Source organism: Macaca fascicularis, chromosome 2 (assembly GCF_037993035.2).
Source record: "Macaca fascicularis isolate 582-1 chromosome 2, T2T-MFA8v1.1".
Lineage (NCBI taxonomy): Eukaryota > Metazoa > Chordata > Mammalia > Primates > Cercopithecidae > Macaca > Macaca fascicularis.
Window position 1 is genome coordinate 181,684,768 of NC_088376.1, and position 17,696 is coordinate 181,702,463.

At 34.1% G+C, this 17,696-nt stretch overlaps 1 protein-coding gene across 20 annotated transcripts in view; it reads left to right on the forward strand.

Annotated features, from left to right (window-relative positions):
* The window catches only part of SENP7 (SUMO specific peptidase 7), a 204,277-nt gene that overhangs the window by 170,411 nt on the left and 16,170 nt on the right, over positions 1–17,696 (forward strand). For 18 of the 20 annotated variants that reach the window (XM_045385386.2, XM_074033557.1, XM_074033559.1 and 15 more), the window contains 6 exons: positions 2,737–2,770; positions 6,099–6,278; positions 9,833–10,101; positions 12,016–12,149; positions 13,590–13,706; positions 16,197–16,319. In XM_045385386.2, coding sequence (XP_045241321.2) covers positions 2,737–2,770; positions 6,099–6,278; positions 9,833–10,101; positions 12,016–12,149; positions 13,590–13,706; positions 16,197–16,319 — 857 coding nt within the window. The remainder of the gene's footprint in view (positions 1–2,736; positions 2,771–6,098; positions 6,279–9,832; positions 10,102–12,015; positions 12,150–13,589; positions 13,707–16,196; positions 16,320–17,696) is intronic. The other 2 variants (XM_005548272.4, XM_074033558.1) reach the window with 1 other exon arrangement.

The window sequence follows — 17,696 nt, forward strand, 5'->3', positions numbered from 1 at the left end:
GAGTAACAGAGTCTGGAGCCTACTTGAAGGTGGGAGGAGGGAGAAGAGCAGAAAAAATAACTACCGAGTACTAGGCTTAATACCTGGGCTACAAAACAGTCTGTACAACAAACCCCTGTGACACAGGTTTACATGTATAACAGACCTGTACATGTACCCCTGAACCTAAAATAAAAGTTAAAAAATTTTATTTATGTTTGCTGGAACATTTCTTAGATTAAAAACTTAAATGTTTAATTATGGGAAAGTGATTTAGTAAATCAAAGTAAATATATGCATGCAAACAAAAGCTGAGAAGGATTCTACAAAAATTAAGACAGTTATGATGGAGAGAACATAAGCAATTAAATTTTTTTTAAGTGTAATGAATAACCTAAAAAAGGGAAAAAGGTAAAAATTTCAGGTTTTTATGTATATTCTTTTTCAGACAGTTCAGGATGCACTGTAACAAATTAAAGAACTTTTTTTTTCTTTTTTGGTGGATAAAGACATAGATAATTAAATTCATTTATTCTCCATACATTCAGTGACCACCTTAGAATTATTGTAGACACTGGAGACACTGTTCTCACTCTCACAGTAGTTACAATTTAGCTGAATTAGAAAAATACTTATGGCTGGAAATTATTACATAAATTATAGACATGTTTCTATAGTTAGACACTTAAGTTGTTTTTTTAAGTGTAGCAAATGCTGCAATAAATGTAAACATTGTCTTTCTTAAAAATCTTTGTTGTTAGTATGAGAAATTAAGTAATACTATATTCAGATAACTGTACTAGCTATTGTAAGAAATTATAAAATAGCTTTTATTATTAGCTTTATTCTTAAGTTTAAACAAAGTTGGTATGATTTCAGAGAACTAGGTTTACCTTACTGCCACAAAATTTTTCTTATTTTTAAATCCAGGAGTTAAGTCTGCTTGGAGTAGGGTTTTAACTCTGCAGAGGTAACCTGTTAGTCATTATTCAGAGATATAAATGAATATCAGATCCTTGCCAAGTAGAAAAGTTTGATAGCTCCCAAGCACTTGATGGGGAAAAGTGAGAGAATAGTGTAGTAAGTAGCGGATGGGGACATACAGATGTACGACTTCTACTTTATAATTTGGAAGTCATGGCTGTGCAAATTCTGAAAGACAAATACTGCTTCTGTTTATTTTTTAGTACTAATGATTTACGTTTGCCAAGATATATTTTATAGGATTAAAGACCCTGTGAAATATGCCAGAAAGAGTTTGGAAAGGGACAGTATACATTAAATATGGTGGCAGTTATGTGAAAGTAACAATAATTAGATTTTGATTAAATTATATAACATTCTTGATCAGATGCTAGCGTCTAATGATAACAGCTCCCCTTGATTAAGGGTCTTACTAAAGCTGGAAGAAGTTCGTAAGTTACCTAAGTTTACATACTTATTACTTGTGTAAGTGGTAGAGACAACAGAGGCAGGATTTTAATTCCAAGCTCAGCTTTTAGCTAATTATGATCTATTTTGTTTTAGTGGCTGACTTACCTTATGAAATATAGGGTTTTATATTTGTGAAAGGACAAGATGAAATAATTTTTAAATTGGAAAATAAATGGAGTAAAAATAAACCTGTGGTTTCACTGAACATTGTTTGATACTTATATGGAGCTCACTTACCGAGAACATTTTGATTTTGTTTTGTGCTCACAGACCATACCTGATTTGATCAACAAAGTGTATTGAACAACGACAAAACTTAACCAAAGAATAAATAAATAGGTACAAATTCATTTGACATTAATGGAAAAACAAAAAAGCAGAAGTCTGTTTTAGATAGTACATGGAAGATTTGGCTAGGTGCTCCACAACGCTATTATAAAAGCAACTCTTAAGGAAGTCAGATACCTACAAAAGGTACCTAGAGAAAATAAGTGTCCTGGGACAGAAGGAGTAGAAAGAGCAAGAACCTCAGTTGGAAGGGAATTCATAACATGAAACAAAGAAAGATGAATGCTAGGAATGCGGACGGTGGTGGTGCCCACCTAAAAGTCATCCAGGAAAGAGGGTGTTCTGGCTTAGGGACTTAATTTACGTTACCATTTTGACAGGTGGATCACTGTTGTGAATGAAGTTGGATCTATGACTTTTGTAGCCATTTCATGTTAAACAACTGATTTTTCTAGTTCTGCTTTTATGTGGTAAAAGCAGCTTTTAAAATTATAATTGATAGTTTTGGTACAGAAACAGAATGCTCACATCAGGTGGGACACAAGCCTTTGGACAATTTTAATTTCTCGTTATAAATAATATAATATGTTGGCGTTTTGGTTTGTTTAGCAGTTTCTTGTGAGTTTGGTTAGTGTGAGTTCATCACCAAAGGAACCATCATCAGCTGCTGAGTCAGCAAAGCCAAAAATCAAACTCTGTTTTATGGAATATTTATATTTACCAGAGTCACTGCTACTTAGAGGTCTCTTGGTAGTTTCTTCTGGGCTTTATTTTAGTGTTTACATTTTCAGAAAATATTTTGAAAAATATATTTATTAGTCTTACTGGTTTTTGTAAATTAGCATATTGAGAATTAAAGTACATGGGGTTCTTAAAACTTCCATAAAACTAAGTCTTTGTAATGAAATATTTTATTGGCTTATTGATAAAAAGGCTTGAACACTTATAGTGTAGACTTTGAATATGTACTTGTGATTTGAATAGTAACACATTTTGAGTGATCATTCATTGTTTGCCTTTTAATTTTTTCTTCAGATCACAAAAAAATATATTAAGATCCCATTTCAAGGTAAGTTATTCTCTTATGACCTTGTCTTTTTACTATAGTTCTTAGTATAAATTTAAGTAAAACTAAGTTTAATATTTTTTTACCTTAATATTTTTTAGCAATTCCAAATGGAGTAAAAATGTTTTATAATAAACTTGCTCTGAAAATAGTATGCTATTGTTTTAATGACTGTAAATCAAACAATATTAAAGGATTCATGGTGATTTCTTGGGATTAACAGAAATACAGTTTTGATAGATAACAAGAATATTTTGGTATATATAAAAATGGGTAGCAGTAACTATAAGAAAAGAAGCATAAGGAAAATGTTTAATATTGCACACAAACATGTAAAATATTTTTGCATACAGGGCAAGAGAATTTTATACAATTGCGTATCTGAGTAAGGGAAAGTAGACTGGAAAATGTACCTGTAACTTATAGAGACTCACACCATTTTCTCATTCTCTTCCCAACTGAAAACCTTTCAGAATAAATTATGACACTAAGAAAACCAGTAAACAATAGAGGATAATCCTTTTATATAATGAATTATAAAAAGAACAAGGAAGAAAAACACACAAACGGCACAGATAGGAATTAGAGAAGAGGAGGCTTCTGTTCCATGATTGGAGATGCTATCAGAGTAGCTTTAGTTGGATTCGTTGGATTTAGTTGGATTCCACAGATACTTTATGTACAGAATCCAAAACTATGTTGTGATAATTGTTCTAATAATTTGATTGCTTACTATATCTTAATTATTAAGAATATAAAAGGCACAGAATAAGTATATTGATAGTCCTAACTAGGAAATACCAATAAATTATTAAGGAATAATGTAATATTTGTTCTGTAGAAGATACAAAAAAAAGTCATATGATTTTAAAAGGGGATAATAATTTCAGAAAAGATAGCACTACAATTTATAGTTAAAGGCCTGGGTAACAGAGAGAGCTACCTCTCAAATTCTTGTGATACAAACATCAAAAATGATATTTTAGATTTTCATAGTTAATATTTATAATATTGCTTTCTTGTTTTATAACTTTTCTATTGCATATAATTTTTAAAAGACAAATTTTATTGTAAATTGTGGAAAAATACTCTCTTCAGTGGTAATAGGTTTATAATTTTATAATGGAAGAAGAAAATATTAGTCTTCTTCCTCAAATCCTGTCCAAGTTCCCATAAATCTTTTTAAAACAAAGCATATGTATAAAAGGTTTTTGTAGGTGGGAACCTGAGGGTCTAAATGTTTCCTCTTTTTCTATGCGGCTGCAGAAAAAATTGATTTATCCATATTTATATTAGGTCTTAATTATGTTTGGCTGTTAGTAACAATGGCATAAAGAAAATATTTTATTTTTGCTTCACATAAAAGAAATCCAGAAGTAATCTGAACTGATGTGACGTTTCCTTCATCATCGGGGGGCACATGACCCTGACACATGAGTTGCATTTTTCTATTCTGTCATTCCTGACACACGACTTGCATCCTCAAGTTTGTCTCATGGCCATTATTGTAGCCCATACTCCATCATCGTGTTGGTATTTTAGACAGAAAGCAGTAGGAAGGGGAAAACCGTAAACGGAGCACATGCTACCAATCTCTAGCCCTTTTAAGGAGACTTCTTGGATGTCCATGCTACATAACCTTTTCTGCTTACATTTTATTAGCCAGCTAGTCATGACCACACACCCATTTGTAAAGGAAGCTAGGAAATAGAGTTTTCCAAACTGTGTATCTTGAAAATTAGGGTTCGTTACTGAGGAAGAAGAAGAAATGGAAAAGTAGGTAGGCAACTCCCACTTTCAGTATCTGCTATACACCTGTAACAGAATAAACCATATATTGGGGCAGACTTGGTAATGAGGTAAACATTTTTCTCGTGATGGTGTTAAATTCCTTTTTTTAAAAGATAATCTTTTAAAGTTGTCTTTCTAAAGAAAATTTAGCTTTCATTCTAAACACCAAGAGCAATTAGATTAGTAATAGTTGTGTAGATTTCACAGAAATAGTATCAAATGTACCTGTGGGGCTGTGAGCTTCATGAGAAAGAAATGTATCAAATGTACCTGTGGGGCTGTGAGCTTCATGAGAAAGAAATGCTGAGTAGTATTCTGAGGGCTCTCATCCTGGTTTTGATTTAAGCTTTGCTGCCAGTTTCACTGACAGTTTTCAGAATAGAAGAGTTACAGTATGAAGAATAGAATGACTGGCTTGGGAACATTAAGATGACTGGTAAATACTCATCATGGAAACATTTTCATATTAAAATATGTTCATATGAATCACGGGGTTGGAGTGGGCTGTAAAACTGAGATCCGCTGATTCAGTAGATGTAAGGTGGGGCCTGATACTCTGCATTTCTAACAGTCTTCCAGATGATGCTGATACTAATGTCACAAGCTCAGCTTAGACTACTCTTTGAGTAGCAAAGTTCCAGGAAATAATGCTGGGAGGAATACTAAGAGGTTTGTTTCAACTAGGTGCCCATCTTGGGTTTATGCTTAACTGATATTTATATTCCAGTTCAGTTGCTTGCTGTCTTGCAGTTGAACTAGGTGACCTTCAGGACTTCTTTAAATCATTTTTTTTTTTTTATGTTTCTTTGAATTAAAGAGTAAAAGTCCTCAGAGGAGATTCCTTTAGCTCCCTAACAGGGAGAAAGACTAAATTTAGAATGATCATCGAGAAGTTTTGAGAAATAAGACCTGGAAAAATTTTAAAAGAAATGTCTCCTTAGACCATTCAGAACCTCTTAATTTTCTTGAGACTCTTTTGATAGTGGCTCATCTGTATGGTGGAATGCAAATGCCTTAGGAGAAGAAAGATGGGCAGAAATTGGCCTATGATGGCACTTGTAATCTTGGTTTATGTAGTATTGACCAATATAGAAAGGATGGAAATACATAATTTTCTGAATTATGCTGTGCTTAGTTTTCTGCATTGATGGACTTTTTTTTTTTCCTTTTTGCTAATGATTATCAGAATTCTTGGAGAGCATTCTCTCCAGACAGTTTTTATGCTATGAATATTTAATCTCAAATTTTCCCTCTCTGGTTATAACTGAAATCATGTAGTGTGAGGGACTAAATCTCTAATTGTCATTTAATAATTATTTAGCCCTTCCTAATTGTAACGTGATTTTTTTTTACCTTAATAACACTGCTTGGGGCATTTTAGCTAAGGTTAGCAAAGTGCACTGGAAATATATTTTTGAAAAAACTTCTATATAATTCTTTTTTAAAAAAATGTAATATATTAACAAGTGTCATATAATGTTTAAGTAGTATATTCTTAAATGGATTAATTTTTAAAATTATTATCTTTTATTTCTTTCAGTGTCGCTGAATGAGATTTCATTGCTAGTGGATACCACACATTTAAAGCGGTTTGGGTTATGGAAAAGTAAGGATGATAATCACAGTAAAAGGAGTCATGCTATTCTTTTCTTCTGGGTCTCTTCGGGTTATCTTCAAGAGATTCAGACCCAATTAGAACACTCTGTATTAAGCCAGCAATGTGAGTATAAAATGATTTCTAAATTTCAGGATAACTTGAAATTGTCCTATAAATAGTTTTTTCTAAAATAATTTAATAGAATGTTATTTCAGTGAATTGAAATTGATTTTATTTAGTTAAAATAATTTTGTTTCTTAATTTTAGGATAGATTATTTAATTCACGTAATTTCTCCTTATAGTTGTATTCAACCAATTGAAATTCTCATCTAAAATAAAAAGAATAGCTTAAAAAATCTTAAATATTGTTTACCTTGAAAATTGTAAGTTCTTAAAAAAGGAATGCCTTATCTTTTAATCATTTGTCATCTTTGACTACCTTCCTTCCTTCTTTACTTTTCATCTGAGACAGTCTTACTCTGTTGCCTGGGCTACAGTGCAGTGGTATGTTCATAGCTCCCCATGACCTCAAACTCCTGGGCTCATGTGATCCTCCCACCTTAGCCTCCCAAGTAGCCGGGACTAGAGGGGTGTAGCACCATGCCTGGCAATTTCTGTTCTTCTTTCTTCCTTCTTTCTTCCTCCTCCTTCCTCCCTCCCTCCCTCCTCCCTCCCTCCTTCCTCATTTCCCTCCCTCCTCCTCCTTTTTTTAAAAAGGATTGAAATCTTTTATTTAAAAAAATTTTTTTTATTTCCATAGGTTTTTGGGAAACAGGTGGTATTTGATTACATAAGTTCTTTAGTGGTAATTTGTGAGATATTAGTACACCCATAACCTGAACAGTATACACTGAACCTAGTTTGTAGTCTTTTATCCTTCACCCCCTTCCCACCCTTTCCCCCTGAGTCCCCAAAGCCTATTGTATCATTTTTATGCCTTTGCATCATCATAGCTTAGCTCCCACTTATGAGTGAGAACATGGGCTGATTGGTTTTCCATTCCTGAGTTATTTCACTTAGAATAATAGTCTCCAGTCCTATCCAGGTTTCAGTGAATGCCATTAATTCATTCCTTTTTATGGCTGAGTAGTATCCCATCATATATAAGTACCACAGTTTCTTTGTCCACTCATTGATCAATGGGCGTTTGGGCTGGTTCCACATTTTTGCGCTTGTAAATTGTGCTGCTGTAAACGTGTGTGCAAGTATCTTTTTTGTATATTGACTTCCTTTCCTCTGGGTAGAAACCCAGTAGTGGGATTGCTGGATCAAATAGTAGTTCTACTTTTAGTTCTTTAAGGAATCTCCACACTCTTCCATAGTGGGTGTACTAGTTTACATTCCCACCAGCAGTGTAAAAGTGTTCCCTTTTCACTGTATCCACACTAACTTCTATTATTTTTTTCATTCTTTGATAATGACCATTCTTGTGGGAGTAAGGTGGTATTGCATTGTGGTTTTGATTTGCATTTCTCTGATCATTAGTGATGTTGAGCATTTTTTCATGTTTATTAGCCATTTGTGTGTCTTCTTTTGAGAATTGTCTATTCATGTCCTTAGCCCACTTTTTGATGGGTTTGTTTTTTTCTTGCTAATTTGTTTGAGTTCCTTGTAGATTCTGAATATTAGTCCTTTGTTGGATGTCTAGATTGTGAACATTTTTTCCCACTCTGTGGGTTGTCTGTTTACTCTGCTGACTGTTCTTTTTGCCATGCAAAAGCTCTTTAGTTAAGTCCCACCTATTTATGCATTTGCTTTTGGGTTCTTGGTCATGAAATCTTTGCCTAAGCCAATGTCTAGAAGGGTTTTTCCAATGTTATCTTCTAGAGTTTTTATAGTTCCATGTCTTAGATTTAAGTCTTTGATCCATTTTGAGTTGATTTTTGTATAAGGTGAGAGATGAGGCTCTAGTTTCATTCTCCTACGTGTGGCTTGCCAATTACCCGGCACCATTTGTCAAGTAAGGTGTCCTTTCCCCACTTTGTTTTTGTTTGCTTTGTTGGAGCATTCAAATCTGTAAAGGGGAAGTCAAACTGTCACTGTTTCAGGATACAGAATTAATGTACACAAATCAGTAGCTCTGCTATACACCAACAGCCACCAAGTTGAGAATCAAATCAAGAACTCAACCCATTTTACAACAGCTGCAAAAAATAAAAATAAAATACTTAGGAATATAGCTAGCCAAGGAGGAATATAGCTTACTTCTACAAGGCAAACTACAAAACACCGCTGAAAGAAATCATAGACAACACAAACAAATGGAAACACATCCCATGCTCATGGATGGGTAGAATAAATATTGTGAAAATGACCATACTGCCAAAAGCAATCTACAAATTCAGTGCAATTCCCATCAAAATACCACCATCATACTTCACAGAACTAGAAAAAAAAATCCTCAAATTCATATAGAACCAAAAAAGAGCTTGCATAGCCAAAGCAAGACAAAGCAAAAAGAACAAATCTGGAGGCGTCAGATTACCTGATTTCAAACTATACCATAAGGCCATGATCACCAAAACAGTGTGATACTGGTATAAAAATAGGCAAATAGACCAATGAAACAGAATAGAGAACCCAGAAATAAGCCCAAATTCTTTCTTTCTTCTCCTTTTTTTTTTTTTTTTTTTCCTTTCTCTTTTTCCAAGGATGGGCTCTTGATATGTTCCTCAGGCTGGTCTCAAACTCCTGGCTTCAAGCTCTCCTCCTGCCTTGGCCTCCCAAAGTTTTAATATTATAAGTGTGAGCCACCATGCCTGGCCAACTACCTTTCTTATGAGTTTCTTGCCCTTGATCATAATGAACTCTGACAGAATTAGCAGCAAAGTTAAATAAAATATGAAAGTCTTTGCCTTCAGTCTTTTCTTTAGTTCCTAAAAAGTGAAATTCACTTTACTTATGTATATATTATTCCTTTAAGATTCAGTTGAATACTTTCCCATATGCACCTATAACTTATCTACATAATATATATACATCTTGAGATATTTTTCAACTTTGTTTAGTCTCAAACTCCTAAAGGAGTTGGGTTTAGAACTACATCAATCAAATTTAGTAAGGTTCTTTCTTACCTGTTTGATCCCTCTACCTTTTCCTACTCTCCTGCACAGTAAAGATGTTAAGTAGTGAACTAAATTTTATAACTTTCAAATTTGTTATTTTCCTGTCCTAATTACTTGTAGTAGGAAAATTCATGATTAAATAGCAGAGAAGGTGGGGAAAATAGAAACAGCCATTTATAAGCATTATCTGGGTAGAGAATGTCTTTTGAGGTCACCATTGAAATGACTGAGGAGAAAATGTAGGAGGTGTTTAATTGGAATACTTTTCTAGTTGATAGAATTGATTCATAAAGGAGGCTAGAGAAAAATAATATTCATTCATTCATTCATACATTAACAAATGTTTACTATTACTAAATGTCAGGCACTGCAGGTATAGCAATCAGTACTATTGTGACATTTTAGTGCAGTAGAACAAGAGTCCACCAATGGTGAGTTTTGATTCTGGATTACTAATGGCCTGCTTTTGGGATATTAATTTGCCTTGATTATTACCTAAAATACAAAATACTTGGGGTTATATTCCAACCTTACTATTATTAATAATTACTTTTATTATAATCCTCTTGAAAAATAATACTATTAATACAAATTATTTTTTCCTTTTGTAGCAAAATCTAGTGAATTCATTTTCCTTGAACTACACAATCCTGTTTCACAAAGAGAAGAATTGAAGCTGAAAGATATTATGACGGAAATAAGTATAATCAGTGGAGAATTAGAACTTTCTTATCCATTGTCTTGGGTTCGGGCATTTCCTTTGTTTCAGAACCTCTCTTCAAAAGAAAGTTCTTTTATTCATTATTACTGTGCGTCAACTTACTCTTTCCCTGCTGGTGTTGCTGTTGCTGAAGAAATGAAGCTGAAATCAGTATCTCAGGTTAGCATGTCATTAATATAATCGGCAGAGAAGGGGGAAGTTCAGAAGGGTTTTTTCATTGATATTTATGCATTGATATTAGGCTGCTTTCAAATGCTAAATTTTGTGAAAAGGGCACAGGAACCAACCCAAAAGAGCTCCCGTTGCCAATGCTGGAACAATTTGTTAAACAAAATCAGTAAGGACAGCATGGGATTATAACCAAATAAAAAATAAATATGCATCTATATTTATATAAATAGCTGAGTTAGTAAATGAATGAATAAATAATACACGGTGGATACGGGACAATTATATCTTAGAAAAAATCCAATTAATAAATGAAAAGGAATAAGGGAAATATAAAACCACCAGTAGAACACTTGTTTGTGATCATTGCAGTCAAAGTCCACTGACAGATGCTAAATTTAATGAGTAAAAATTTAAGAGAAACAAAATATATGCATAATCTCAAAGTCTCTAGCATAAAATATGTATTAATTATGAAAAGAAAAGTAGTAACTTTGCAGTGGAGAAACCTTGTAGACATCACTTTAACCAAGTTATCAAAATGGACATCACCAATAATAAGACATATTGACATAACACACCCCTTCATACCATGCACTGAGAAGTACCACATCACTTCTGCAGTATTCTTTCCAATAATATGTAATCTCAGTAGAGAAAAATGAGACAAATCCAGTTACAAAATAATTGACCAGTACTCTTTAGAAGAATCAAGGTCGGCCGGATGCAGTGGCTTACACCCGTAGTCCCAGCACTTTGGGAGGCCGAGGCGGGTGGATCACGACATCAAGAGATCAAGACCATCCTGGCCAACATGGTGAAACCCTGTCTCTACTAAAAATTCAAAAATTAGCTGGGTGTGGTGGCATGCGCCTATAACCTCAGCAACTGGGAGGGCTGAGGCAGGAGAATCGCTTGAACCCAGGAGGTGGAGGTTGCAGTGAGCGAGATTGTGCCACTGCACTCCAGCCTGGTGACAGAGCGAGACTCTGTCTAAAAAAAAAAAAAAGTATCAAGGTCAGGAAAAACAAGAAAAGACTAAGGAATTGTAGGATCCTGTAACAGAAAAAGGATATTAATGGAAAAGTGAAATCAAAATGAAATCTGTAGTTTAGTTAATACTATTATGCCAGTGTTAATTTTTTAGTTTTGGTCATTGTATTATGGTTGTATATGATAAGATTAGGGGAATTTGGGCAAGGTTGATTTCTTTCAACTCTTTTGTAAGGCTAAAATTTTCTTGAAAACAATAGTAAGTTTTAAAATGCTATGTTTATTTTTATAGGCGGTTGGTAATATACATGTAGCTTGTATATCTCTGCCAAATAGTTCTAGAAAGAAAAGAATTTATTAAGAAGCTATGGCATACTCATCTACACACCTGTGCACATGCATGCACATACGCAGGTTTGGCCAGAGGCTAATCTTTTATTCAAAAGGCCTTTAGAAAGCCCCATTAGTGTTAAAGTATAAGACTTCATCTCTATGTATAATGTCAACATTTTGCATCCTAATTATATTGTATATATTTATATATTTTCCATTTAATGGAATTACATTATTATAAATGTAGCTTCTTTTAAATTTTATTTCCTCATATTCATTACATTTTTTGATCATTTTGAACTGCAAAATTGTTATATTCTTCTTTAATTCTGTAGTCCATATCTGTAAACAGTACTTCAAGTTAATCTTTGACCATTGTTTATACAGTATCTTTTCATCACAAGTATTATTTTAGTTTGGTTATATCTATAGAAAATCTAAAAGTATAGATATGACTCATAGGGATTTTTAAAGTCACATTTTCTCTTACAGTAGACTTGTAAGAGAAGTCTTTGTTTTGACTTTGTTCTTTTGAAAGTTACGATGTTTGAGACCATTTTCCTTGCCACTTTCTGCCAGCCCTCAAACACAGATGCAGCCAAGCCTACTTACACCTTCCTGCAGAAGCAAAGTAGTGGTTGCTACTCCCTTTCTATTACATCTAATCCAGATGAAGAGTGGCGAGAAGTCAGGCACACTGGACCTGTTCAGAAGTATGTACTGTCATAGCATGTTTGTAATAGATGGGCATATTAGTAGTTTTTATTCGTGTTGCTGCTTTTCAGTAGTTTAACTTTTGAAATGTTTTAAGTTTTACTTTCATGCTGATAGTAATGGAAATAGGGGTTTTTTAAAAAGAAATTATGAGGAAGTTAAAAAATGTATTAAGAAAACAATAGGTGCCATTTTACTTACTTTTATGTCAGTAAGACATAAATGGCAGCCAAAGTGTCGTATTTGGTAAGATTAAAGTGTTTATTAAAAATATTTGAATAGCAATGTATGATTTAAAAAATTCTACATTCCTTATCTGAATATATGATAGGGAAAATGAAATTGCTTACTAAAATATGCTTCAATTTAAGGTACTTTGGAGTTTGTTTCAAGTTCTCTTTCGGAAATTGCTTCTTTGTTCATATTTCATCCATGTCTTCTCATGGTGCTAAGACAGAATATGGAGTCTGTGCATTTGATGGTGATTTCTATACCTCCATGTGATTCTATTTCTTTGTTTTGAAGAAAGACACTTGAAAGAAAGACTAGGATAGGAAAATAGCCAGTAAAATAGAAACTATCATATTAGCACTTTAAATTTACATTTTCTTTTTTGATTTAGGTGCCATGGTACTAAGATTAAATCAATGTGGATAACTCTTACCATTCTGAACCTTTCTGGTGCAAGAAGTACATATTATACCTTCATTACTGACTACATTTTTCATTGAATATTGCTCTACCTATTCCAAGATTATAGCCAGGAATTCGCAACTGGTCTTATTTCTAAGCTTTAAGAGAGAATGCCAGCAGAAGGATGACTAATTAGTTGTCATCTCTTCTCTACTACTTTCTGGTTGTGATTAAATTGTTTGTTTCCTTTATAGTCTCTTAAGTTGTATGTGGCAGGCACTTTGTTATGGGGAGACTTCCTCCTCAGCTCCCATGTTACTTCTTTTTTGCCCTGCTGCTGGTATAGCTTAGCCACCAGGAGCAGCGCACAATTTTTGACTGCTAGCTTTTCTGAAAGGAAGTGAACTAGTCTTGAGGATTCAAACTTAGAAAATGGAGAAAGGAAAAGCTATATTTATTGTATCAGTTTATTGAAAGTTAAAAATTATGAAGAGAAGCATCTTCAATGATATAACTGATTGTGAGATAAAACCTATTGATTAGAGACTAATTGAGATAGTAGCCTATTGAGAATAGCCCACATGGAAAGTATTGGAAAAGAAAAGATAATACTCAATGGGAGTACCATTAGTAGCTTGTGAGGATAAAGGAAGGAAAATATCATTGTTTATGCCAGGTCAAATGTTTTTTACCCTACAGATTTGAGTTACAGAATACCACTGCCCAGTTATTGTTTCATATAAGAAATCTCTTAGATAATAGGATATTCAACATCAATATATTTTAACTTTATTTTTACTTTTAAGGTTGATTGTATATCCTCCACCACCTACTAAGGGGGGATTAGGAGTAACTAATGAAGATCTGGAGTGTTTAGAAGAAGGAGAGTTTCTTAATGATGTAATCATTGATTTTTACCTTAAGTAAGTACAATGATAAATGATCCTATGTTTTACAGATTTCACTGAGAAACTTAAAATAAATGTTTTTATCTCTGAATTATTTTAAATCCTGTTAAAAGTAACCTGCCAAGATTTCAGATTTGGAAAATTTTTGCTTACCAAGGTTTTCTAGAATTGACTAATTCAGTTTCATTGCTTTACTTACTGTGGATGCTATACAGTTAAGAAGAGTTGCTACATTTTTGTTTTTTTTTTTCTTTAGCTTTTGTTAGTTTTTGATATACATTTCTTTAACTATTGCATTATGGTGGTGAAAGAAGTTACTTACAAATTACAAATCATTTTGGGAACTAAAAAAAAGCAGCTCTATTTAGATATCTGTTGTATCTTTTTTTTTTTTTTTTTGAGACGGAGTCTCACTCTTGTCACCCAGGCTGGAGTGCAGTGGCACAGTCTCGGCACACTGCAACCTCCACCTCCTGGGTTCAAGCTATTTTCCTGCCTCAGCCTCCTGAGTAGCTGGGATTACAGGTGCCCGCCATCACGCCTGGCTAATGTTTGTACTTTTAGTAGAGATGGGGTTTCATGTTGGCCGGGCTGCTCTTCAACTTCTGACCTCAGGTGATCTGCCCGCCTTGGCCTCCCTTAAGCACTCTAAGAGTTAGCTATCATTTTAAGAATCCATATCACTTAATTTCTACCCCCCCCTCCCCCCAGTTTTTGTATGGCCAGAGCTGCAGGAATTGGTATGAAAACATTTAAAACTTTATGCAAAGGAAATTTGCTTCTAGCCGTCATTTCTTACTGTAGCTCTAGACCTAGATTCCCAACTGTTGATGGAGATATCTCCTAATTATTTTACACATCTCTCCCAAACCAAATTTACTATAATCTTATCTAAGCTCTATTGTTTTACTAATAATACTAGTAATCTTTATTCCAGTGACTCAGGTCAAAATCTCATATTATATTTGCAGACATTGTAGATTTCATCTTTAGGAATTAAATGTGAGTCTCTTTTATATCTTCCATGTTTCTTTTTGAACATATGGAATACAGCTATAATTGTTTTAATATTCTTTTCTGCCAATTCTAACATCTCTGTCAGTTTTGGGTTCAATTGACTGATTTTTCTCTTCATTATGAGTCATTCCTTTGTGCTTTTGCATGTCTGGTAATTTTTTGATTGGGTGCTGGATATTTTTGTATTTATAAATATGCTTGAATTTTGTTTTGGAACACAGTAAAACTATTTGGAAAATGTTTTGATGCCTTTAAGATTTGTTAGATGAGGCCAATAACTTAATCTTACTACTGAGGAAAGACCTTTTTGAGTACTCTACCCAATGTCTCAGGAATTACGAAGTGTCCAGTTTCGCTGATAGGAACAGGCACCATTCTTGGTCTCTGTGAATACTTGGTATCATTCTCTCTAATCTTTTTGAGTAGTTCTTTCCCTATCCCTGGGTACTTTCCTCACGTACACTCAGGGATTAATACTCTCCTAAATACTTGAAGAGGACTCTCTGCAGCTGTCTGGAGTTCTCTGTATAGCTGTTTCCTTTCTAGTATTCTGATCTGCAAACTCTAGCTACTCCATTTTTAAAAAACAATCACACATTTTCAAGCCTGCATAAACTATAAAGAATAGCAGAGTTTTCTATTATGAAGGGGTTAGTTACTAAGCGATTGAATTATAAGCTTATATGGAAGGATTGTTTTAGTACAGAAATGGACTAAGAATTTAGAGATGAATCATATCACACAGTTATTAACATTTTTCTAGATTTATTTAGCAGTGTCATAATTTCACTTTTATATTTGAGTATATGATTATTTGATTAATATTTTCTACCCTCACTCCTCTGGATTATAGGCTCTACAGGGGCAGGTACTTTATTTTTCCCCTCTTGTTTTGTGTCTCTAGTGTAAACATGGAGTTTGGCACATGTTAGGAATTTTTAAAGTTTTTAATTTTTTTTTAATTTTTGAGACAGAGTCTCACTCTGTCACCCAGGCTGGAGTGCAGTGATGTGATCTCAGCTCACTGCAACCTCTGCCTCCCGGGTTCAAGTGATTCTGCTGCCTCAGCCCTCTGAGTAGCTGGGACCACAGGCACACACCACCACACCCAGCTAATTTTTGTATTTTTAGTAGAGACAGGGTTTCACCATGTTGGTCAGAATGGTCTCAATCTCTTGACCTCGTGATCTGCCTGCCTTGGCCTCCCAAAGTGCTGGGATTACAGGCGTGAGCTACCATGCCGGGCCACATGTTAGGAATTTGATAAATATTTGTTAAGTAGATGAATGAATAAGTGGGTGATTTCTGCTTTACATGATGGAAGGCTAGGTAACTAACCAAACTGAAAGCTGAAATTAGAGGAAACTGCAAGATTGCTTTGAATCAAAATAGATAAAAAACAAAGATTTCCAGAACACATAAGGCAATTGGGGGAAGACCAAGTAAAATCTAAAAATAATTTACTTTTGTGGGGTTACTGCTTTACAGGTATCTTATATTGGAGAAGGCATCAGATGAACTTGTTGAACGAAGTCACATTTTTAGTAGCTTTTTCTATAAATGCTTGACAAGAAAGGAAAATAATTTAACAGAAGATAATCCAAATCTTTCGTAAGTTAATCCTCTAATGTACTTAAGTTTTAAGAGAAAATATACTATTTTAATGCACCTAGTAAAGTGGCTTCTTCATAGTATTTCCTAGAGTAGGCAGTACTACCATTTGTGCAGGTCCTGGGTCTGTTTGCCACTAGAGCCATTTCTCATTCTTCCACTGTTTTGCTGCCCGTGACAGGGAGGCTGACACTTGCAGTCTGCATTTCCAATTGCTTGTCCCCGGGGGAAATCCTGGAAGTTGGAGGGCAAGGAAGAAAGCAGCTAGGTTATTTCTTCCCTACTCCCTTTGCACTGGGAAATGATTCTGACAGTGGCTGTATTTCCTCTGTGAGTCCACCTCTCACAGGACAGTCCTGCTATAACTCCAGCTTCCATCTGGAGGTACTGCTTCTTCTCTTTGCCCTCTACCCTACAGGTATAGCAGTTTCCTCCTCTGCTAATCTTTGGCTGTCTCACTGTCCCCGTTTTTGGCTTTATGTATTTTTGTTTTTCTTTTTTTGTCAATGCTGTAGCCAATTTCCTGCATTACATTCTATGTGTTATATAGGGTTGTTTTTGTTTTCCTGGTTGGACCCCCAATGACAGACTATTTAATTAAACCTATGCTACATTATATGAAATACCATATTTGTTTGCATAATGTAGCTGATTTTTGCCCAAGTATTTTTTTGGTTAATACTAAAACTGTGGAGCAGTGGCTAGGGATAGGCAAAAAGGAGGTATTTCTTAGACAGTAGAAACTTGGATAGTTGTTGCAACATAAGGCATTTCTCCTCTTTCCCCATACTTAACAATTTGTATGATAATCTGAGTAGACTCATGATAAAACTGAGTTGTTATTTTAAAAGTTAGCATAAACATTTCTCTACTGTTTTACAATTTACAATTCCATTTATTGACATTATTTCAGTTTTTCCTATCATGACGGTACCTTTTGATAGGGCATATAAACTGTATCCCAGTTTTTCAGATGAGGAAGCAGTCTAATGAAGATTAATAAATTTTACTTAAGATGAACAGCTAGTGAATGGCAGAACTGGTTGGTACTTAAATCTTTACCTTTTAACTTCTAATCCAAAGTTTTTATTGTACTAGATTGCTTTAAAAAAATGGCTATGAGAGTTTGATTCATCTCATTAAAATAATAGGAATAATAAACAAGTTAGAAGAGGATTAATGGATAAACTGCTTGAATTTGATATATTGTTGGAGAAAGAGGGTAGGAATAGAGAGACTAATTAATATTTATTGAGTGCCTGCTAGGAACTAAGACAGTGAACATAAAGTTATTTGATTCTACAGTATTATTGTCATTGTCTTTATAAATTGAAGCTTAAAGAAGTTATATAAGTTTTTCAAAGTTGGATATAGCTT